General features: G+C 32.9%; 2 protein-coding genes across 2 annotated transcripts in view; both read right to left on the bottom strand.

Moving 5' to 3' along the window:
* Window positions 1–1,822, bottom strand: part of LOC123654429 (elongation of very long chain fatty acids protein 7-like) — a 28,428-nt gene extending 26,606 nt beyond the window's left edge. The window contains exon 1 of the mRNA XM_045590333.1: window positions 1,785–1,822. The gene's annotated coding sequence lies outside the window, so the exon portion shown is untranslated. The remainder of the gene's footprint in view (window positions 1–1,784) is intronic.
* A 5,294-nt stretch (window positions 1,823–7,116) lies between these two features.
* LOC123654797 (elongation of very long chain fatty acids protein AAEL008004-like) lies at window positions 7,117–25,019 on the bottom strand. Its single transcript, XM_045590681.1, has 6 exons — window positions 24,959–25,019; window positions 17,430–17,620; window positions 16,097–16,231; window positions 12,723–12,828; window positions 8,913–9,049; window positions 7,117–7,428 (listed from the first exon to the last, which is right to left on the bottom strand). The coding sequence occupies exons 1-6, from the start codon at window positions 25,017–25,019 to the stop codon at window positions 7,117–7,119; spliced, it is 942 nt and encodes a 313-aa protein (XP_045446637.1).
* Window positions 25,020–26,384: the final 1,365 nt, after the last annotated feature.

Raw genomic sequence — 26,384 nt, 5'->3', positions numbered from 1 at the left:
TACATTGAAATGACTATCTTTCATATCTTGCTAATCGCTAAAATTCTTTGCAAAAAGCCTTCTTTCTTTTCGTAGTCACTCATTTTTGTTCTAATATCATCACGTTCTCCACTAATAATGAATAATATAAAAGTTTATATGTACGTTTGTCGTTATTTTTATCGACCACCTTAACTTTTTAAGAGTTTTGACTGATACAATCAATCAAAACCACTTTTGACGGAATCATTTAGTCAAAAGTACTTTTAACCAGCTCCATTGGGCAAAAGTACTTTTAACTGTTATTTTAGTCAAAAGTATTATTGACTAAAGCAAACGGTCAAAAGTACTTCTGACTGATTTTGCTAGTCAATAGTGCTTTTGACTGGTTAAGAGTTTTGACTGCAACATATACATTTATTAATCTTTGAAGAAAGCGACTGTCAAGCGAATTGACGACGCGTTGGCGCAGCGGTCACAGTACTGAATGTTACGCTGGCGATCGCGGGTTCGATCCTCGCTCACGGCAGATATTTGTATTGGCTATATAGATGTTTGTCGCGGTCTGGGCGTTTGTGTTTGTGTATTGTGTGTGTTTCCGGACCGCCAACACAGGAGAAAAACCTACTGGGGGCCGTTGAGTGTAAAGCGTTTTTTTTATTAAAAAAAAGCTTTGTATATTGATTATTTTAATGCATGTACTACTAGTTAATATTAGGGAATTCTTAAGTCACATTAAAGCTACAAAGCGACCGTATTTATTATTTATTATTATCATCTATAAACATCGATGTTGTATTGAAACAAAAATAGCTCTTATTATTATTAATTTAGGTAATATATAATCATTAGTCGACATTTTTAGGTATTTATATAATAAATTATAATCATTAGACATTTTAAGGTATTAATATAATAAAAGAAATAGTTTTGTTTGTGATTAATTATTTAAATATTTTTAAATAATAGTAACAGTCTTAATAGTGATTTTACTACTTGATGATAGCTTAATTTAGAAGTATTATAAATTGGTAAATGTCATATGGTTGGAGAGTTTTAATCATAGCTCTCCACTGGGTCAAACAGAGGGTCGTGAAGTATTATATAAAAGTAAAATTTTGCATGTTTGACACACATTTATTAAAAAGGCTGTTAGCTTTGATAAAAAATTGCAACAGATTTTTTAGTTTTACTACTTTTGAACTTTTGATAAAATTTTAATTTTTTAATTTGTTAATAAAAATAATTAAATTTAATGTTGAAATAATAATTTTTGATAAAAAAAAACAAAAATAAAAGAAACATTTTAATAAGATTTTTAAAGAAGAAATTGACTTTTTTAATCCAATTTTAACTAAAACGTCATTCAGTAAATAACACAGTATTTACCGGTTTTTTAAATACAGTAACTACAATATGTGATTGAATTGAAATAAATGTAAATATATTAACGAAAATTCGTTACTCTCTACTACTCGATGTGATTTTTTAAGCAAATTGACAGAAATGTGATATTGCTATAAAAAATTACTGTAACTATTTGAAAAGATGATGTTATCGGATATCTGTTTCTTTATAATCACGATAATTTTCTGATCGATTAGACATCTCTTTAACTTATTGTTTAAAATAAGTTATAATATAAAATAAATCGTTTCAAAAAATTCTATTAAATAGTTGCATTTAGTTGCAAAAGAACAATGTATTAACGGATTTTTATAACTACTCTAGCTTTATATTTATATTATGTCGCTATCAAAAGTTTGTAATCACGTAATAGTTAAAATATTATTGGTCCAACTCACCTGCAAGCACGCTCCGTTCGCTGGGAAGGTTTGACGGGTACTGCGGATTATCGACCCAACGTAATACACGCAACGAAACAGTCCAGCTAGACATTTGTCCCAGTTGTTACACTAATACAATTTACTGAAGATCCTTACAATATTAAACGAAAATGTAGGTCTATCATTGAAACATATCTGTTTGTGTTTCTTATTTATTACACAATAACGATTGTGGACGCTGATTTTAATTGAAACGAATACAATTAACTTAGTTTGCTCGCTTCAAATAGCATATTTAGTATTGTTATTTCAATCGTTTTGTTTACGTAATTATAACAAAGTTGGAGATATAGTTTAGTCCTATTACTGATTTTTAGGTATTACGTAAAAAATTATTAATTCCATTCAACTATTTTCACACGAATTCATTCAATCTCTTTTTTACAAGAAAACAAGCATACTCACCTGATGCATCACAGAAGTATCGTAATCGCGCTGTCGCCCCTACCTCCAACGCTCTCCAGGATCTCTTACTCACCACAGGAACACAACACTAAATAACACTGTTTAATAGCAGTATTAATTAGCTTTTATCTTTTGTAAGTTTTTAACTGAGGTGGGGCAAAGCAGGAAATATCCTTCTCAAAATATGGAGCAGTCCGACTGGGTTATTACCTCGACCTTACAGAAGATCACAGCTAAATAATACTGTTTTTAAGCAATATTGTGTTCCTGTTGGAGAGTAAGGTGACCAGAGCTCCTGAAGGGAATTTAGGATAGGCTCGGCAACGCGCTTGCGACGCTTCTTGTAAAGCAGAATCGATTTGCTACTTACGTTTTGAGTCTTGATCTTTGATAACGTGTATTTATTTGACTGTTTTTTCATCACCGTACGTTGTATCTCATAACTTTTTACTGGGTTAATCGATTTTGATGTCTCTTTTATAAATTAAAAGCTACTTGTAATTAGGTCCTTTTTGAGTAATATTTGATGACGCGTATTTATGAGACGGTGCGTGCTTTGTCGCAATGCCATCTATCGGAATCCAGTAAAACTACTTCGAGTGAATATCGATCATATGATGTTACATGGCCACATCTACTATAACTATATATATATTTATTTATTTTTTTTGATAATTCTTGTTTTAATCGAAAGCGGGTGCTTTTCTTGAGGTTCTTGAGGAGGAAGGTTTGAGAAATTTGATCGAGATCTGATGACTACTTTTTGAGTAATCTTCGGTGACGCGTATTTACTTAACTATTTTTCGTCTACTTACGTTATTGTACTTGTTGATTTAATTGAAGTTGATTTTTTTTTCGTTTGCGAGCAAACACAATTATAAAAATACTCTATTTCATGATAGTGCGAATAATTCATCTTCTGATTTGTTAGAAAAAAAGTTTAGTTGTAGTTAATAATGATACTTGCTGACATCGCAAACGTTGTTTTGCCATATATGTTATAAACCCCCTCCAATAACTTATGGGTATGAAAAATAGATGTTGGCCGATTCTCAGACGTACCCGATATGTACACAAAATTTCATAAAAATCGGTCCAGTTGTTTCGGAGGAGTATTGTAACTAGCATTGTGACACGAGAATTTTATATATAAGATTTTAATTTATAATCATTATGTTTTCAAGACAAATAGCTTTTATTATGCTCGTTTTGTTATTTACCTACTTATAATTATATAACTATAAATTATTTTACTTTTTTATCATATATTATAATTATAACTATTATTAGTTCTAATTATAAATTATTTTGGAAATTTATCATTTGGTATTAAGTACTATTCTATATAAAATAGTATTTTATTGATAAGTATCAACTTCATCACATCGGAAGTTCGCAGTCCACTACTGGACATAGGCCTCCACAAGTTCGAGGCAAAAATGGCGTGAACTCATGTGTTTTGTCCATAGTCACTACGCTAGGCAGGCGGGTTGGTGACCGCAGGGCTGGCTTTGTCGCACCGAAGACTTCCTTCCGAGAGACCGTCTTCGACCTGTGTATTTCAAAGCCAGTAGTTGGATGGTTATCCCACCATCGGTCGGCTTTTTTAAGTCCAAGGTGGTAGCGGAATTATGTTATCCCTTAGTCGCCTTTTACGACACCTACGGGAAGAGAGGTGGTGGCTATATTCTTTAATGCCGTAACCACACAGCATTAACGCAAGTATCAACTTACAAATACTTATTGTTGTTGATAGTTATTTATCAAAAAAAAAAAAATGTTGATTATTCATTTCATTTTAAATTAAAAAAATATTTTTCAAGATAATTGAAATTGAAATTTTTATTAAATGTCAGTAATACCTGAAACGGGTGATAAGGAAGTTTTTCAGTGAATTACGTTAACTTACGGGTGAAATATGTGTGCTTATATTATGGTAAAAAGATAAATCTACATTTTATTCATTCTATTTCTCAGTTCACTAATTTTTTATTGTGATTGTTGCTTGATAAATAATTATCTGACAAAATAAGCTTTTTTTTTCATTTCTCACAAAAATATAACTTATTTAGTTGCTAAAATATAATTATATTTTTATATAACAACGCACTAATTTATTAAACCAATTTTTAAATAATTATAATAATAAATTACATAGATACTGCCACTAGTTGCGGCTGTTTTCAATCATGTATTTTCTTACTAGCCATAGATTTTTGACACTATTTGTTTGGAGTTTACATCAAAATTCTACCTCTATTAAGCTAATTCAGAGATAAATAGTGTATTGAAACTGAAGGTAAGTGGATTCTCATATTTTTTAACTTGGTCGGCAAACAAGCGTACGGCTCACCTGGTGGTAAGCGATTACCCTAGCTTATAGACGTCTGCAACACCAGAGGCATCGCAAGTACATTTCCGACCCTGCCCCCAATTTCTCCCAGGAGCTATGGTCACCTTACTCAGCACAGGAACACAACACTGCTCGAAAACAGTTTGATTTAGCTGTGGTCGTCTGTAAGTTTGAGGTACTAGCCCAGTCGGTCTGCTCCGTATTTTGAGCAGGAAATTTCCTGCTGACCCTACCTCAGTTAAATACTATATTCACTTATCAAAAGAACAGATTCTGATATTGAAAGATTAATCAGAGGAATATACATTAATATTATGTGTAGTACGACACCAAAAATTTCTTGAAAACTAATACTAACTCAAATTTGCTTTGTTGTACACTAAAAGAGAGCATTTTTACATCTAACAAAAGCGTAAACAAAGAACATATAAAAGGCGATCTTATTGTTAAAAGAGCGATTTCTTCAAGTGTCTCTTTCTGAGAGACAGCCTCAAGCATGAAAAGGATTTGACAAAAATAAGACGCCACGAAGGTGCACATACATAAATAGACATAGAAAAAAAAATAGGTATACATCGATATATTTGTCGTCGTTATGATGCAGACCCCTTGGAGCTTGTCAAGGAAGGAAGAAGATGACAGAACGTAGGGGAAGGTAAACCAAACGAAATACTATGAAATGGATTTGATCCATCCAGTCACTGACTGACTGACTGACTGGATTTGATCCATGCACGACGTTATTTCCATGATCATTCGTTTTACCCAATATGACGTCAGATTTCTAGCTAATATTTTGATAAGTTTTGATGTTAGATATTGATAATCTTAGTGACAGATACCTCCTACGAAACGATGACTACCCAATACGAAATATACTATTTGGAACTCTAAGAAAAATAAAAGGCAAAAAAGTTGGTTCTTCTAATGCTCCATCCAGTGACAATCAACCGTGCTGGCCAATTTCTCTTCTGTCGATTTCCAAGTCTAGGACAGAAGTTAAATAAGTTAAACAAAAGTATCATCTAAATTATATGACTTTATATGTTTCTATGGTATCTTAATAATAAAAAATAATAATGGTCTTCAAGTAATTGATTATATTAAGACCGTATTAAACTAACACATAAATATTTTTATAAATAGTACAAAACGAAATAATGAACAAAGATATCTAATCTAAGCTAATTAATGCTATGTATAAGTTAGATGATTAAATTATTAACCTTCCTATAACCACGCGTTGGTCTGTCAGACAGTTGGTTTACGGAAGACAGTTTAACGTGACAACGTCATAACAAAACATCTCCTAGGACGCATAGGCCAATCGAGTGGAAGAGAGATAGGGACAATGAGTGTAACGCTACAATGAGTGTAACTCTATAATGAGCGCAACGCTATAATGAGTCATCCTTTTTTGTGTATACAGCCGGCGTTTATCTATTTATTATACGTTGTCACGTCAAAAACGTAAAACTAGCTCTGAGTCCGTAGTGCGAATTTTATTCACAGAAACATGAGAGAAACGCGTTTATACGTGAAGATTATTTTGCATGGGAATTTAAACAGTACAGCCTAGACGATAAAGAATACGATACAATCGATACAGAGTCATCTAGCGGCAAACGCGAGAACTAGGTTGAAATGCCGAATTTCCCATACAAAAAGAAGTTAAAATTTACGCCCGTTATTGCGAGACAGATTAAACAAAATTCGCACTAGGCACTCTGATTTTTGGTAGCTTCACGATTTGTGGCTAACTTTAAATTAGTAAAGTACAATCGCTCGTATCTTCGACGCATTTCTGTATTCACGACAACAATCAGTCCTTTACCGACGTATACGTCACACAAAATTAGGTAAGAATTTTTATTGAATTTTTAAAAAAAATCCATATATTCATGAATATTAATTTTATTTTACATTTTCGTAAATTATTTTCATGGAAGAAAAATGCATTAGAAGAGCACTTGTCGACCCACACTGATAAGGCATATACTTGATGAAAATTGCAAAATCGATGTCAATATAAAAAAAAAATATATATATATATATCGTTATATAAGTTTTTGTAGCTGCTAAGTTTTCTGTAATTTTGCAAAGTCGTAATAAAAGACTATTAGTTGGTAATAAAAGTAAATGTTTTATATAATCCTCTATTTGATATATTTTCACACATTTCTATCTATATCCAAACTTCATTAAATGATAATATACTAAATAATCTATTAACACAGTTTTAAAAATTTTGGTTCGACAGACCGTGCGCGGGTATACATGTTACACGTTGTCACGCGGGCATAGAAAGGTTAAATAACAATACAAGCAATAGGCCAGTAAAAAAGCTCTTTTTTTGGCAAACCTTGCACTAAATTTCAGAATCGGAAAATTAGTGCGAGGATAAATTCTATTTTTACTGGCCTACACTAGACTACATAGACAATGTCAAATCAAGCAAATTAATATTTACAACTGAATTGGTATTATGTAGTGGTTGTATATCTAGTGGTTGAAAGCGCTTAAAAAACCAATTTACTCCACATTTTGTTTATGTCCATTTCTTAAAATTGCTTTTGAGTCCTCGGCGAGTTTATATTCAGATCCAATTTTATTACTTCCATTTTTTTGCGGAGTATCTCCGTTTTCCCTGTTTTCTTCATTTATTTTTTTACTCTGTGCTGACTGTTTAGGTTTTCTGATATAAGTTTTTATATAAAAATCTATGAAAAGTATCAGCATAAATAGATTCTGAGGCAGGAAGACCGCTGATGTCCATCTGGGATAGGCGCAATCTGGTATGAACACCAACGATCCCATATGCAATGAGAATAGAAGAAATTGTATCTGAAATTATAGAGATATATCTTGTCATTTCCACACCACGAATAAATTAAAAAAAAACCTCGTTGTGTCATGGGATACCAGATAGTAACGAAACCTTATTATAAAGTATTAATTTTAAGTTCTATTCGAGGTATAAAGAAAATAATTGTTGGGGTATACATTTTTTATTGTGATTTTTTATCGATAAAAAAACTACTTTAAAAAATTAACTTAACACCTTTATTTTTTTTTACAATGATTAATATAAATACTAGCTGACCCCGCAAACTTTATTTTGCCATATATGTTATTAGTCCCTCCCCCCCTTATAACTTAGGGGTATGAAAAATAGATTTTGGCCGATTCTCAGGCCTACCCGATATGCACACAAAATTTTATAAAAATCGATCTAGCCGTTACGGAGGAGTATGGTAACTAACATTGTGACAATGAAATGAGACAATGAATGTGAGAATTTTATATTATATATAAAACTATCTGTGCTCGCGACTTCGTTCGCGTGGAATTTAACAAAAAAGTTATTGTTCAGTTCGCAGAGTTATAAAATAAATAAATATCTAAAATAAAAGTAGCCTAAGTTACTCCTTATTACATCAGCTATCTGCCAGAGAAAGTCCCGTCAAAATCAGTCTAACCGTTTCAGAGATTAGCTGGAAACAGCCAGTCAAAAATTGCAAAATATGTTATTCTGGTATACATACCGTGTATATAAATTTAGTAATAAGCGGTTATTTTAATATTACAAATAGACATTCCAATTTTATTTATTTGTATGTATAGATAGTTATCGAATAGTATAGTAATAATAGCAAACTGCAATAATATTAACAGTCATCACGTAGACTATAATATATACATTAAACATTGTATAGCCATCATACATAGACTACTAGCAACCAGTCCCGGCTTCGCACGGCTGCAATGCAGATACTAAATACATCATATCAATCATCAATATCTAATTCCCCCTTCTTCCTGCTAAGTCTTAAGCTTAACTATTTAAAATAAAAATTGGAAATTTTAACCACATTCTTCCAAGAAAAATATATATATTAAATTTAAAAATATTATTTAATTGTACTGAAACTAGCATTAAAGATTAAAAAAATACGGTATTTAAAAAAAAGTAACGAATTTAACGAAATTCCACACAAGGTAAATGTGCCAGGTTCGATTCTCGCTCGGGATATATTTGTATTTATATACATATTTTTTCCGGCTTGGATGTCTGTAGTATTCGTGGGTCACCCCACCGTGCCCCAGAGAGCATGCCAAGCTGTCGATCCCGGTTGTTTTCTTATACACTTGATAGTGATCGTTACTCATAGTAATGATATAAGTATTCGCAAACCCTCAGTGGAGTAGCGTGGTACTCCATCAAGGGTTTATTATTAAGCTCTGATCCTTGATGTTACTGACTGAATCGACACTGTGAACCTACCACCTTAATCTCTAACATGCATATAGTGTTAAGATAAACTTACAATTTGAATTTGTGTGACAAATTTTTTAATCGCAACTGAATTCTTCATTGAAGGCTTAATGATAGTCAAAAGATAGTATGAGTACATCACGACATGTACAAATGAATTTATTAGCCCCACAAATGTCGCATGTCCACCTGAGAAAAATATAAAATAATAATAATATAGGAGAAAAAAATTATGTAGTGTCATGGGACATCAGGTAGGAACGAAGTTCCTTTGGATAGTATAGAAGCAACACAATTTGAAAAAAAATATGTTGAATTTTATATATATTTCCTAGTTCTTGATTTTTTTAAATTTGTTGATTGGTTTTTAATTAAGTACATAAAAGTATTTAGGAAATGTTGTATTTTAGAAAATAACAAATACCGTAAAATAAAATAAATCAAACAAAATAATAATAATAATAATTCAAACTATTCAGTGAAATAAAAAAACGTATGGCTTTATTTATTTTTGTCGACAGTATAAAATTACATAAATAGTTTAAAAAAAAGTTTACTAGTAATATTTTAGTCTTACAAACATCATATTATACAGTCGTGTGACTGGTATTACATCACTTCCGTTATATATTTTTCTTACGGTTTTAGTATCACATTTTTTTCAGTTCGCTCCCCCAGCCAAATGTCAAGCCTGCCGTAAGGAACTTCGTTCCAACAAGCTTATTATATTTTATTGGGATAGGATATAGCAGAAAGCATCTTGTACATCAATATGGAGAAGCCCAACTGAGGAAGGACCTCAACCTTAGGACCTTAGGAAATCACAACTAAATGGTAGCGTTATCAAGTGTTGTGTTCCAGTGATGATCAAGGTCGTTACAACTCCTGGGGCTCCTGGTTCGGAGTCGGCAACGTGCTTGCAATGAAGGATCATACTGCAGGCATTTGTCGCTTACGGTACAACACGTTAGGTACGTGTTTGTTTGATACCTTTGCATATTTAAAAAGCTCGAAATTTTTGTTTATTTAGCATGTCTGCATGATTTGTTTGTGGAATGCTACAGTCGGTTAGTTTTTTTACTGTTTTTATTATAAATATAGATATATAATGAAATGTATACAAAATGTATACAAATATAAAAAAAAAATGTATACAAATGGCAAATAAACATTAGTGCTAGATTTGAAAGGGCAACGATATGAAGTTACGACGTCGTAGTGTGACGCCAGCTTAAATGTCAATGTCTGAAAATAAACGAAAGCGTGGCGAGGATCTATAAAATATAGAATATTCTGTTACTAAAACAAGTAATAATAATAACAGAAAAATATAAAGTGGATCTTTTTTAAGATTTCTTTCATTTTAATTAATTAATTAATTTTTGATAAAACTGTAATAACACCGAGTATAACTAAATGTAAATAAAAAACATAAAAAAATATCTTATGAGATACACAAACGGTCGTCTGTTCCTTAGGTATGCGACTTAATGCTTGTGCTATAGGTGACAGCCGATTTTTATGGTTATTTTTTTTATTACTTTTTTTTTATAAAATTACATAGTTATAATACATATATGAATAAAACCATATATTGCACCCAGACTCAGGGGGGAACCCAAAACTCGTGGAGTAGAAAGCAGGGCCACTACAAACTGCGCTAACGTGCTAGTCATTATAACTCATTATATAGCTACTGCAAACTTATCACCCTAATTTAAAAAAAAATTGTTTCGTAATGTGTAATTTAATTAAAATAATAAACCAAGTCATTAGATAATTACTATTTCCATCTTTAAATTATAAACTTAAAAATTGTTTTATTGATAAAAAAATTATGGTATAATTGTCTCATTATTAATTTTAAGTGTACGTCATAATATAATTGTTCTGTTTTATATGAATGTAACTAAGATTGCCAGCCCTGCGGTCACCAACCCGCCTGCCCGACTGTGGGCAACACACACGAGGTTACGCCATGTTTGGCGCGAACTTGTGAAGGCCTATGCCCAGCAGTGGACTGCGATAGACTAAAGTGATGAATTAAGATTGTATTAGATTTTAAAATATCTGTAAAACTACATTCTTGTAAACAAATGATTTAATTTTTGTTATTATAATACAGCTATACTTTGCACTTCTAGAGCAGTCGAAAGGTGTCTAAAAAGGCTCGTTTGGCTGTGCATGAGGGGGTGTTGGTTCCGACACTCTTGTACGGAAGTAAATTTTGGGTATGGCAGAAGAAACATGAAAGCAGAATAAATGCAGTTGAGATGTGAGCGTTAAGAAGTATGATAGGAGTTAAACTGAGTGACAGGATAAGAAATAGTGAGATAAGGAAACGTTGTGGTCTAAAAGAAGATGTAGTGACAAAAATTGAGAAAGGTATGCTCAGATGGTTTGGTCATGTCGAGAGAATGAGTGAAGAACGATTGACGAAAAAAGTGTATAGTGCGAGTGTGAATGGAAGGAATGGAAGGGGTAGACCTAGGCGGACGTTCCGAGACCAAATAAGGGACGTCTTGAAAAAAGGTCAGGTCAAGAGTACCCTAAACCGAATAGCATGTATGAAGGGAATAATGAAAGTGGATGAAGCGAAAGAAGTATGTAAGGATCGTAAGCAAGTGGAAAGAAGTGGTTTCTGCCTACCCCTATGGGAAAGAGGCGTGATTATATTATGTATGTATGTCTTATAATACAGTGGGCAAACAGCGTTTTATTTACTATATTGTAAAAGATTATTGTTTGATAAGTTAAAATGAGTATTTTATAATTAAGTAAAATAAAAATAAAAAATAAAAAAAATAAAAATTTATATAATTGTATTACCGACTCAACCTCTCATCCTCCCCAGGATTTATTATTTAACTGTGATCCTCTGTAAGGTTGACTTACTTTTCCCCAGTCGGGCTTTTCCAGACTTTGAGCAGGATATTTCCTGCTGTGCCCCACTTCAATGAGTATATTGAACCATCCTTAAAACGTTCGCTATCTTAAAACATATTCTATCTAATACTTTTATCTAGACTGAGAAAATTTTGTTATATCTCACAGGAATTAGACAGTTTTTTTTTTTCTTTCATGAAAGGATTAAGGCAACTTGATGTATTCCAACCAAATAACAATTGTCGTCAAATTTCAAACAATTTGCATAAAAACGTTAACAAATCATACACCTATACCGTCCTTAATAATTGCTTTATCTATTAATGTAAGTCCCATGATAATCTTTTCTGCATGTTATGTAGTTTGTCGCGATAATACATTGAGGCAGACAGATGGGACTTTGTTCTAGTTGTTTTACTTGTGTTTGAGACGTTGCCCTGTCTTGGCTATTAATATTTTCCTATGCAGCTGCTAAACGGAATTAGCAACGAGGAATGCGACGTGAAAGCATGAACTGTATATAATTTCAGTTTTAAGGTATATTCTTAACTTCGAATGCCATTTTTATTCAAAAGGTGCGTGTTAGGTAGGTGGCTAATTTCCTCTTATTAAGAAGTCTGAGATATTGTCTAAATTGTCTATTTTCTTGTACATAAAGAAGATCATGAAAGTAAAGAAAGAATTCACTTTTTATGTACTTCAAGTGTGTCAAACAAGCTTATGATCATCCGGTGGTAAAATTTAGGCACCAGAAGCATTGCAATGGCGTTGCCGACCTTACCTCGAACCCTCCTCAGGAGCTCAGACTACCTTACTCGTCACAGAAATTCTGAGACCAGTACACTTTGGCTGTTATTTTTTGTAAGCTTGAGAACCGCAGTTGCGCTGCTCCATATATATTCTGATTTACTCTACCTTAATTAAAAAAGTTTGACTTTATGTTACATTTAGTAATACTTTGAAAAAAGTAGCTAACCTGGTAGATATGTGCCTGCACCCCAAATTATCAACACCATCCCAGTGTGGTGATAGACGTGTAAAAATGATATTTGCTTGAACTTCTTGCGGAAAACGAAAAATATCTGTAAAACAATATACATATACAAATAAATAAAATTAAAAAAGTGTATAAGGCGAGTGTGGATGGAAGGGTTGGAAGGGGTAGACCTGGCGGACGTTCCGAGACCAAATAAGGGACGTCTTGAAAAAAGGCCAGGTCAAGAGTACCCTAAACTGAAGAGCATGTATGAAGGGAATAATTAAAGTGGACGAAGCGAGAGAAGTATTTAAGGATCGTAGCAAGTGGAAAGAAGGGGTCTCTGCCTACCCCTACGGGAAAGAGGCGTGATTATATGTATGTAAAATCGAAGTATGCGTTTGTAATATTAAAATAACCATTTTTTACTAAATGCATATGGATTTGTTGTGAAAATTTTTGTCTGTCTGTCTGCTTGTTCCAGCTAATCTCTGAAACTGCTATACCGGTTTTGACGGGACTTTCACTAGCAGATAGCTGATGTAGTAAGGAGTAACATAGACTACTTTTATTTTAGAAGTTTCTTTATTTTATAACTCTGCGGGCTGAACAAGAACTATTTTGTTAAATTCCACGCGTCACAGCTCGCTGGCACAGCTAGTATAATATAATAAAAACGTTGCATTAAAAGCTATCTGAAACCATAATCGTAAGAAGAGATGCCTTTTTTCAGCGATAAGGCAAACCTTTGTATCTTAAGATACTTTGCTATATTTCATTTTTAACCGACTTCCAAAAGAAGGAGTTTCTTATTTCGGACATTTTTTAGTTTAAGTGTATATTACCTCAGAACTATTGACTGGGTGGACCGATTTCGGTGAATATTTTATAATTGAAAGGTGATGCATGTCATGTGGTCCCGTTTTAATTTAAGTCACATCTAACAAGTGCTTTTTGATTTATAATAATGCGTATTTACTTGACTGTGTTTTTGTCGACCCACGTTGTATTTTGCCGCATAACTTTTTTTATTTCAAATGTGATGGTTCTTATTTAATTGAAAGCTGATGCTTGTTTTCTAGTCTCATTTAAATTTGATTGAAACTTAATGACGACATTTTGAGTAACGTTTAATAACGCGTCTTTACTTGATCATTTTTTATCTACTTACGTTGTATAACTTGTCGATGTAATTGAAGTCGGTTTTTTTTGTTAGCGAGCAAACAAAATTTTATTTAATTATTTATAGCGATAGTTGTAGTGTGTTTTGACTAAATGGGGAATTTATATATTAATCTTTACTAGTGGTCGCCCAGTTGTCAAAATTCGACCATTATTAATTTAAGTTATAAATTTGAACATTATTAATGGTCTGTTGTCAAAGACTATACTTCTATAATAATGAACATAAGAGTATATATGCGTGTGTGTGTCAAACACATGGTAGTGTGTCATGTTTTTTATGCATAATTTAAAAAAAATTAGCATTATGCACTCCTTTTCTATATAAACTATAAGTGTACGAAATTTCATACATTATACGCGTAATTTTCGTAAAAAGGGTTACAAAGTTTTTGCTTCACGTATTATTATTAATTTATTAAATATAAAGATGATTCAGTTGAATATGTGTTTATGCTGAAAGTTTTGAAAACAAATTATAATTGGAATTTATGAATGGGTATAAATATTTAATTTGTTTTTATACATACATTTTTATCAATGTAGAAAAATTATACACTTTAGGTATACTACTCTACGAGTATACATATACTTTATGTCCATAGCTTTCACAGGACTGCACGAAAATTCTTTTTGTTTTTTTAAGTTTTTTGTTAAAAAAAGCCTTACTAGTTTAAGAAAAAGATGAATACCGTATCAAATGGTACATAAACGAATGAAATAACGCCATCTGGAAATAACGCCATCTGGACGGCGTTATTAGAAATCGTCGTCTATGGCGATATCGATAGATGGCGTTACGAGAAACGTAATGAGGTATTTGTTCGTTATATGAGAATCGATTCTTAAGGACTAAACTCCAAAAAAATAAAAAATAAATATATATCACAACACCATTTTTAAAATATTTATTACTCTAAAAACATTTATGAAGAAATATTCATGAAGTGCTACATACAATTATCGACATTCAAAACTATCGAAAGAGTGACTACATTATTTTAACAATTATAATTTGAATATTGTTTGTCCACGGAATTCCTAAAATGTTCGTCATCTTTGGTCAGCATTTTTTATGTGTGATTGTTTTTGTTTTTAGGTCAATTTATATCAAAATGATGTAATACGTATTCATAATAAATTTATGAATTACTATAATTTTTACAAATCTATAGAAATCGTAAAAATAGTTTCTTAGTAAAATATATAGCAACCATCACACTACACTCTAAATCGAGATTCTATTAAAATACTTTATAATATTATAGTGAGCTTAACTATAAAGATATCTAGTTATCTGAAGCTTAGAGCTTATTGGTTTATTTTGTTTATTGGTTTACAAATACTATACTTGCAATATGTGTGTGCTACCGAGGAAGATTACTTTTAGCTAAATTAAAAAAGGAGGAGATTTTTAATTCAATTTTACGGTTGGTTTTCGTGTAACTTTAAATTTTTTTACTGGGTATACCATTTAAATTCGAACAAGACTTGAAAAGTAATTTTGAGTTATTTCTAATAGAATTAGATTTCTAGTATTTGAAGTCGGTTTTCTTTGTTTGGGGGATCACTGACTGATAGGTGGTGTGTGTTTTGATTATTTTTTATAACACGGGGGCCGGGGTTCTCAGATAGCGGTTACGTCTGTTCTGATTTCCTTTTTTTTTGCGAAATTTTGTAGTATTTAATTCAATCCAATATGGGTAGAGAGAAACAAGAGTGAGACATATAAGAGTGCTCTTGGTGCTAAGGAATTGTGCATAATACAAACTTCATATGAACACCAATACGTTAAATGGTTCGATAAAAACGCTGTCGATATCCCGAAAGAACATGAAGTGAGTGCAATGTCATTGAAAACTTGAACTCATCGAATCAAGTGTCATGGACACAGAATTTGTATTTACTAAATTTTAAATAGAAAAAAATACATTGTTGACATGTAAAGAATATTTAAATATGTTTATGAATATTAATTACACAGTAAATTCACACGAATAACAATAAATAAACCTGAATATATTTAAAAATATAAATACCAATGTTTACGTAAGCATAGCAGGGGAGTATAGGGTCTTGCTGACTTTCGCTTAGAAGGGGGAGAAGGTGGTAAAAATTACTCACATTTAGCTTATGTAATACTTGATTAGCCCCTGAGAAAAAATATAGTTATTAAATCAATTTATACATACCGTATCAGCAAGATCCAAAATTTTCAATATGAAATAATAGTAAACTAATTTCGCTATATATAAAGATTCTTCTGAATCAGAGAAGTCGACCGGTTCACAGAATAGCCTATATTTAGTAGTCCAAATATTGAGGCCCTAAAATGTGAAAATGGAACATTTGATTACTTTGAAATATGTTTCGTTTTTTATGATTTTGTCGGAAATATTATCAAAGTATATACTAATTTGGGGACTTTTGGGAGGATTCAAATTTGAAAAGTGCTGCTACAAGTACAAACGAACATGATCTATTCTGTTCAAAATCTGTATCAGAATATAAATATATAGATAATACTATTCCCAAATAGTGTTGTGTTCTTGTGGTAAGTAAGGTGACCAGATATCTTAGGTAGCGCTTGCGTAGCTTCTGATATTGTAGTGTGCGGTAACCCCTTATCATCAGGTGGGCCGTAAGCTTGTTAGCCGACCTAGTAGGATAAAAAAATAAAAAAACCAGTAAAGTTACTACGCCAAAAATTAATTAATTAATATTTAAAGATTTCAGTTTTTAAAATATAATTTAAATATCTACAACATACTGTACTGTGTGGCTACGGCACTAAAGAATATAGCCACCCCTTCTCTTCCTGTGGGTGTCGTAAGAGGCGACTAAGGTATAACACAGTTCCACTACCACCTTGGAACTTAAAAAGCCGACCGGTGGCGGGATAACCATCCAACTGCTGGCTTTGAAATACACAGACCGAAGACGGGCAGCAGCGTCTTCGGTGCGACAAAGCCAGCCCTGCGGTCACCAATCCGCCAACACACATGAGTTCACGTTATTTATGGCGTAAACTGGTTGAGGCCTATGTCCAGCAGTGGACTGTATAGGCTGTAATGATGATAATGATGATCTACAACATATTATGAACATAAAGTCATAGTCGTCATATCACGTCACGTCGAACACATAGTCGTCTGTTCCTAAGGTAACACTGGACTGATATAGCTACATATTGTTTTTCGATATGTATGTTACATAAAAATAACACATGAAACAATACACACATACACACACACACATATATATATATATATATATATATATATATACACCCAGACCCGGGGCGGGAATCGAACCCACAACCCGCGGAGCAGAACACAGGGTCACTACAAACTATGCCAATCTAAAGTAAGTAGTAGAAAAAGACCTTATTAATACCGCACGGCAGAAGTGAAAACTTCATTGGCAATTGCAGACAGATACGACGTGACAGATATATTTGACCAATCGATCATATATTTAACACTTATTTGTATGTTGAAATATATATGTATGAATAACACTTACTGTAATAAACATAAATGCACAAGAAATGATCTGTATTAAATTATATACAATCATAATTTTATCTAGATTTAACGGTTGTCGATCCTTCATTAGCTTCGGACCCCATTTGAGTACAAAAAGCAAATAAAGTGCTAAAAGCGTTAGCCCCTGGTACGGCTTCGCTAGCAGAAACCAGTCTTTCGTTCTCGGATCTGAAAGAAAATATTTTAATTTAACATATTTTCGAATAAAAAAATATGTACACAAAAATAATAAAAGTTTGTGCTTCCTGTGACAATTGATATAAGCCGAAAATCATTATATTACAGGAGAGCAAAACAAGGTTTCAAAAAATTCTTGTTTGTGAACCAAGTCGTAGAGATTCAATTTGAGTATTTTCTTTTGTACAGTAAAACACTTTACATTTTATTTACTTATTTTATTTATTTATTTGACAAGTTGCGGCAACAAGGCTAACACCAACATAAACAAAAAATTGTACATTAAAAGAAAGAAAACTTTTCTTTGAAACTAGAAATCTGTTGATTTCTAGTTTTTTTTTTTTATGTCACTAGGTCGGCAAACAAGCGTACGGCTCACCTGATAGTAAGCGATTACCGTAGCTTATAGACGCCTGCAACACCAGAAGCATCGCAAGCGCGTTGCCGACCCAATCCCTAATCCCCCCAGGAGCTCTGGTCACCTTACTCACCAACAGGAACACAATACTGCTTGAAAACAGTATTATTTTGCTGTGATCTTCTGTAAGGTCGAGGTACTACCCCAGTTGGGCTGCTCCATATTTTGAGCAGGAAATTCCTGCTGTGCCCTACCTCAGTTAAAAGAAACTAGAAATCAAGATAAAAACAGGAACCCGAATAGAAATTTTTTCGTCTTCCTTAGAAGGACCGGACCAGGCATGCCTGATCAGGACTAGATAAGGCATGTAACGCAGATGATTGGTCTAGACCTGATCAGGATGAGATGAGATTTCCTGATCGGGTCCAGATCAGGAAATCTCATCTCATCCTAATCAACCGGTTCGGTCCGGTCCTTTTAAAAAACATGAATGTATATTCTTGAAAAAATTGTTTAACAAAAAAAAATGTTACTTAACATAATTATTATGATATTTATTTTTGATTATTTTTTCCAATGTATTATTTATTTATGTTTTTAATTTAAATATTAATTATTTTTATTTATTTTTATGTTATTAATTTATTATTATTATTAATTAAATTTTATTTATTAACTTTTAATAATTAACTACTAATTAACTATTTCCTATTACTTACGACTGCTCCATTGTGTAGAAATGGACTCCCTGCTAAACTGTCCTGATAACTGTATATATACTAAGTGCGCTTAAAAACATTAATAACGCGATTCAGGCTCAGTTTACGTAATTTTTTTCAGGCTATCCTGATCTGGACCGGACCGGGTCCTGATCCAGTATGCCTTACCATACTTGATTATATTTTACATCAAGCTATCCTGATCTGGACCGGACTGGGTCCTAATCCAGTATGCCTTACCATACTTGATTATATTTTACATCAGGCTATCCTGATCTGGACCGGACCGGGTCCTGATCCAGTATGCCTTACCATACTTGATTATATTTTACATCAGGCTATCCTTGTCTGGATCAGACCTGGGCCTGATAGAGATTGCCGAATCTGGCATGCCTCATTATATCCTGATCCGGTCCAGATATATGATCTGGTTGAGCCTGACCTTTTTTCTAGTCGGGAAGTGGTATACAAAGGAAATTTACAAAATAGAAGTGAATTAACATAATTAATAATAATAATATTATACATATTTACAATTCACAACTTAAGAACCAAATATTTACAGATAGTTATGGTACAAATCATGTCCGCGTAGAATAATCCCAAGAATGCTGGAGTATTTCCCCGTTGAATTGCTATGCCGATTCTCTGAGAAAAAAAGGCACTAGCCCTCTTGTCACCAGTGGAGGTAATAAGGTAAAGAGTTATATCTTTTAAAAAAAAATTAACACTGCTACAAGAAAAAGATGCAGAAAGATGTAATTTGGAATTGGTGACGAATATTTGTACCGTATAGTAGTTTCAGATTTTCCCACAAAGCCTCCCGCTCTTAAGGCTGTTTCCCTGACATGAGACGGAGCAAATGTGTCAACGCAGGTTGTGTCCCACAAAAGCGCCAGTCCCCATTCCCAGGGAACCAACGTCAATCCATCAGATCTCTTGCCTTCGTCGTGACAAATTCCAGTAGGCTCGATAAGAGCAGGAACGTTGATGGTGGCAAGAGCTCTTTTATGGTATCATTTAGGGAACCGTGGTGGGAAAATCTACCTGAATTCTGTTGCAGAAAGGGCCGTGTAGTTCGAAAGAATCAACCTCTTCCGCACGGACATCTTTTTTCAAAGCACAGTGGAGCTCCCAACTGGAGACCGACAGCAATTCTAAAAATTTCATTGTCTAAAAGTGTCCCAAGGTTTTTTGACGATGTTGCGTGTAACCAGTGATCTGACTCTTTATTTGACACAGCTAGAAGCCTGGCACGGTATTGTCACTTGTAAGATTTTGCGTCAAACTTATATGAGTATTGTGAACTATTGGTATATCCCAAAGTTTTTGTTTTGTAACGTCCTTCGGGATATCGCCATTAAAACACCTTAACTTCGAGTTTTCTATCGCATCTGTAGTATCTGTAATTGGACTGAATTCAATTTTAAGATGTCGGAACATAGACCCTTGATACTATGCATTGAAGCAAGAAACGCAGGAAGGGCGACACTAGAAATTTTCCTCACGCCGATGTCACCGTCTCTAATTGGCAAATTAGCTTGGATCCACGAATTTTTACCAAAAATTAAATTTAGATTTTTTTCTAATGAACTTTTTAAAGTGGCATCAAGTTTTTCGCTCAGTCCAGGGAATTACCAAAACGGGGTTGGGAACAAAATATACATTACTTTGGGAATAAAAAGGCAATATTTAAATAAAATACAGGCAATTTGAGAATTTAGAGCACCCAATTTGTCAATGTTTTCCACGAATATTTTAATTTTACTATCCAAAATTGTCTGTATGTCTTCGTCAAAAAGTGGTGCACCTAGTAGACAAAGTGTACTTCTTTGAAATATTTTTAAGTTAGGTATAATTTTATTAAACAATCCCGGTGCAAAATTAAGGGGGATGAGGAAGCAATTCGAAGCCCAATTCGTTAATTTTGGCCATCGTTCTCACGGACTTGTGACAAGGCGCGTTGTCCTGTTGAAACAACACTTTATTTTTGTTCATGTGAGGCCGTTTATCCGCAATTTCGTACTTCAATCGCTCCAATAAGCACATGTAATAGTCACTATTTATATTTTGCCCCTTTTCAAGGTAGTCGATGAAAAGTATTCCATGCGCATCCCAAAATATAGACGCCATAACCTTACCGGCCGATTTCTGAGTCTTTGGACGCTTCGGGCGGCTTTCACCAGCCGCTCTCCACTCCGCTGCCTGCCGATTGGATTCCGGAGTGAAATGGTATATCCAGGTTTCATCCCTTGGTACATACCGACGTAAAAAATCCTTTTTATTATGATTCATCAGCGCCAAACATCGCTCTGAATCATTGATACGTTGTTCCTTTTGATTAGTTGTAAGCAAACGCGGCACCCACTTAGAAAAAAGCTTTTTCATGGCCAAATTTTTATGTAAAATAGTGAAAACACTACCAGCTGAAATCTTCACTATCTCGGCTATCTCTCGCACTTTTACCTTCCGATCTTCCAATACGATTTTGAGGACTTGGTTAATATTTTGTTGAGTCACTGCTTCATTTGGACGACCTGAGCGTTCCCCATCATTGGTGTCCATGCGACCGCGTTTGAAGTCGGCATACCACCGACAAATGGTTGCTTTAGAGGGAGCTGATCCTGCATAACATTTTATAAGCCATTGCTGTGCTTCAACGGTATTTTTTTCCCATTAAAAAACAATGTTTTATCAACACGCGAAACTCGTTTTTTTCCAATTACAACCGTAGCGTCACTTAAATGTTTCAAAATCAATAATTTTATTGTTCCATTTTTAAAAATTTGACACATATTCTTGTATTGATAGCCAGTACTTTTTAACCGACTTCCAAAAAAGGAGGAGGCTCTCAATTCGACTATATTTTTTTTTTTTTATGTATGTTACATCAGAACTTTTGACCAGGTAGACCGATTTCGACAAATTTTGTTTTAATCGAAAGGTGGTGTGTGCTGATTGGTCCCATTTAAATTTATTTGAGATCTAACAACTACTTTTCGATATATATCTAATAATGCGTTTTTACTTGACGCTTTTTTCGTCGACCTACGTTGTATTATACCACATAACTTTCTACTGGGTGTACCGATTTTGATAATTCTTTTTTTGTTGGAAAGGGGATATCGCTAATTTGGTACCATGATAAGGAAATGATCTGAGGATCTGATGATGGGATCCCAGAGAAATCGAGGGAAACTCTTGAAAATCTGCAATAACTTTTTACTGGGTGTATCGATTTTGATAATTTTTACTTTAACCGAAAGCTGATGTTTATCATGTGGTCACATATAAATTTTATCGAGATCTGAAAAATACTTTTTGATTAATCTTTGATAACGCGTATTTACTTGACATTATTTTCGTCACCTTACGTTGTATTATACCTCATAACTTTTTACTGGGTGCACCGATTTTGACGTTTCTTATATAAATTAAAATCTACTATTCGTCACGTGTCCCATTCAAATTTAATTGAGATTTGATTAGTAATTTGTGAGTTATATCTAATATTGCGTATTTACTTGACGGTTTTTTCGTCACCCTACGTTGTATTATACGTTATATCTTTTTACTGGGTGCACTGATTTTGATCTTTTTTGTATAAATCAAAAGCTAATACTTGTCATGTCGTTCGTTTTAAATATGATTGAGATATAATGAGCAATTTTTGAGTAATCTTTGATGACACGTATTTACATGACGATGTTAAGACGACTGTGGTCATGTTCAATACTTTGCCACAACGCCATCTATCAAAATTTAATGAAATTACTTCGTTCACTATCGATCAAATTACAATATTCCACTAGAGTAGAGAGTAGCAGTTTATTCGTTATAAATATATTTGAGCTTTTAATTTTTGAGTTATCGCTAATACTGGGTATTTACTTTGCTATTTTACGTCGACCAACGTTATATTAACCACATTACTATTTTACTGGGTGGACCGATATCGATGATTCTTTTTTTAATCGATAGGTGGTGCTTGTCATGTGGTCTCATTTAAATATGATTGAGATTTGACTCGAACTTTTTGAGCTATATCTGATATGGCGTCTGACTCGACTGTTTTTGGAGTTTTCTCCTTAAGAATGGATTTTCATTTAAGGCCCCGGAATGAAAAAATTGAACAGTAAGATCTACTGAACGAATGACCTTGTTAGAGATGGCGTTCAGACGTTTTCTAATAACGCAATTCCGATAGATGGCGTTATTGGATTCATTTATTTACAATTTGATATAGTAATAATATATTTCTTAGACTAGTAAGCCTTTTTGTGCCTATTTAGACAGTTGATCTGAAGGGGTAAACTCCAGTCGTGCATCGGAGCTGTGTGAAAACATGAACATTACATATTTTTAATAAAAAAGACATAAACCGTAATTCAATATAAATCCGCTTCAACTAAAAAACCCGCCGTAATAAGCGATGTCAGCGCTTCGCGCGAATCGACGACGGGCCTTTTATGAATTTTCTGCCTACAATCGCTAACAAAATGTTAGAAATAACAGTAGAACATTATATAATTCTACAATTTTATAATGTCGCGTTATATGGAATACGAACAAAGTATTACTATTTTTTCGTCGATCTACGTTGTATTACTCTTCGATGTAATTGAAGTCGGTTTTTTTTTCGTTTGCGAGCAAACACAATTATTAAAAATCAAAAGAGTTTTTTATGCGCCATTTCCAGGTTAGTCTCGGGACTTATTGAACGATCTAGTATCTCTCTCTTACTACGCTAAATGGCGCGTTCTACCTCTATCGCCTCAAAAGAAGCAGAACCAATCATTTGATTAATATTTTTATTACATAAAATATGCATTTATCTGTATATAGAAAACACAGACATAATTTTCAAGTGCCATCCAAACATATTTTTTTAATAATAGATTTTTTTTTTAACTCAAAGCGATTTATACCAGCTAAAGCCACTTGTAATGTATGGAGTTTTATTGTATCGGTATTCAAATTCATTTTATTATCATTAGTTCAAAACGTATGAACGTAATTTATTGCTATAGAAAACAATAGAATATAAATAATTATAGTGACTTTTAACATTGAATTTAAATACCGCAGTGTAATTGTGATTTGTTGATTATTAATAACACAAGTATGTAAATTAATTTTCATAATTTTGCTTTTTTTTCTTATAACATTCACACAGTTGTGTGTTCCTAAGGTAAGCTTAAATGCTTGTGTTATACAAAGTTGGGCGTTATTTATATGTTTTTTCAAACTCAAAATAATTGTAAAAATCTCAACTAAATTAAATATATTTAAAGGAAAACTTGTACTCCTTAACAATTTAGACATTAAAAGAATATTAATTTCAATGCAATAAAGAATATATACTCGTATATATTCTTTATTATGATGAAAGGAGACATATAAAAATATTAGTACAATGGTTGTTGGCAAGGCCGAACTTATCTCTAAAAGAGATCTCTACCAGTTTACCCACAGGAGTGAATGATGGTGTTATCGCGGGTACAGAAGTGCGAGTGAACAAAAAAAAAAGATATCTTTTAATTAATACATATACTGTTAATATAATATATACCTACATACACAATTTCAAATAAATAAAATACACACATAAAAAAACTACATACATACATAACTAAATAGATACGTATATATCTTAAGTCTTATACATTAGTACGGACTTAAGAGACTAATGTATATAAAGTATATAAAAAATAAACTAATATTAAATTCAATTTGCAACTTTTTTTATGTTTCTTTTTCCTTCATTATTTCAATTAAAATCTGATCGAAATTAATTAAATCATTTTAAAAATTGCATTATATTTCCACTCATAGGTACTGCTAGCTACAGAATTTTAATTGAACATTTTAAATCTATTCACCTTAGTTTTTGAAAATATTCGACAAATCTTTATTTTTGCTTAGACCGAGATAGAATTTAACCGGTTTCTGATAAAACTTAATTGCACTTAATTTATTGACAGCTTATCAGACAGATCTATTAATTAACTTTATTAATTACTAAATAACTTTTGTCGAATCCAAAACAAAATCGTAAAATAAACATACCATAAAAATAACCGAAAAAAATTAGTGTACTATGAATTCCACCATGAGGTGAAACAACAAATATATTGGAAAAGTTTTGTACCGTTTCCTATTTGGAATTTCGTCAACAACCGGCGAATGTTTTCGTTTTTTTTTTAACAAGCAAATACGTATCTATAAAAAAATACTTAAAAAATAACTCACCTGGAATTTCAATGAATACAAACTTGTACGCCTCTATGGACTTCCTTATAATTGTCGCCATATTTGTTTAATATAAATTTAAATATTTTATTGTTCAATCGATTCAATGACACTTTATTTCACTCTAACGTAATAAAAGTGAATGCGGTTTGATAAGTTTATTCAAATAACCCTGTCTATGAAAGTCAGTCCCGGAAACGTTTGTGATGGACGTGCATTTTTTATTATTATTTTTCGTTATTAGGATTCCGCATATAAATAAAATTGAAAAATAAAATAAAAACTTTTAAAATAAAATAGACTTTCATTCGTAATAATTTTTAAAGTCATTACCTAAACTTTCTATATATGTACATATATAATCTATATTACACTTAATATTTATCACTTTTCATTCATTTCTACCAATGGACAAATTGATTATCGAGGAATGTGTTGGGACATAATTTTTTAAGATTTTATTTATAATGTAAGCTCACCGCAAGCGCTACCTAAGCCCTAAAAGCAAGCAGAGTGACGCAACGACCTATAGGAGTGGAGGTGTATATATATATATTTATGCATGTTCGGGGATAACTTCAATTTTGATATTTTTTTTTTGTTGGAAAGGAGATATCTTCAGTTTGGTACCATGATAAGGAAACCAGGATTTGATGACGGGATCTCAGAGAAATCGAACCCTCTGTAAAGATACGTATCTGCATAACTTTTTACTTGGTGTATCGAATTTGATGATTTTTGATTTACTAGTATTTACTTGACTATTTTTTCGTCTACCTACATTGTATTACTTATCGATATAATCGAAGTCGGTTTTTTTTCGTTTGCTGGCAAACACGATTATTAAAACGGCTTACAATAAAATTTTTAACATTCATAAAAAATTGTCACTTACAACGGTAATTCGACTGCTATTTAGACTGATACAATACTTCTTCTTATCAAACTAAATGTGTGATTTTAGTGTTTCATACACTGGTATTGCTATGGTTGATTGCTATTTTCGCAATTTAGAACCTTTATAACTATCACATTCAAAAAAAAATACCTACCACCATTCTCTTAGCACATTTTGGATACAAAACTCTTAAGACTACAGTGCTTTCAGCTCCCGGGGTTGTGGATTCGATTCCCAACTTGAATCCGGATGTAATATATACGTATATATATATATTATTTATACGTATTCAGTCTCATTTTTAGTCAATTTTAGTGCAACCTATCGCAGTCCACTGCTGGACATAGACCACCAGACATCCCGGTATTCTGCAATCCTTATCCAGCCTACACCAGCAATCTTGCGTAGATCGTCGGTCCAGCTAGCCGGAGGACGTCCCACACCGCGGTTGCCAAGACGCGATCTCCACTCGAGGACACGTCTACTGCAACGGTCATCGGTCCTGCGACACAGATGACTATCCCAGTG

This window comes from Melitaea cinxia, chromosome 6 (genome assembly GCF_905220565.1).
Source record: "Melitaea cinxia chromosome 6, ilMelCinx1.1, whole genome shotgun sequence".
NCBI lineage: Eukaryota > Metazoa > Arthropoda > Insecta > Lepidoptera > Nymphalidae > Melitaea > Melitaea cinxia.
This window is presented reverse-complemented; position numbering and strand designations above follow the sequence as displayed.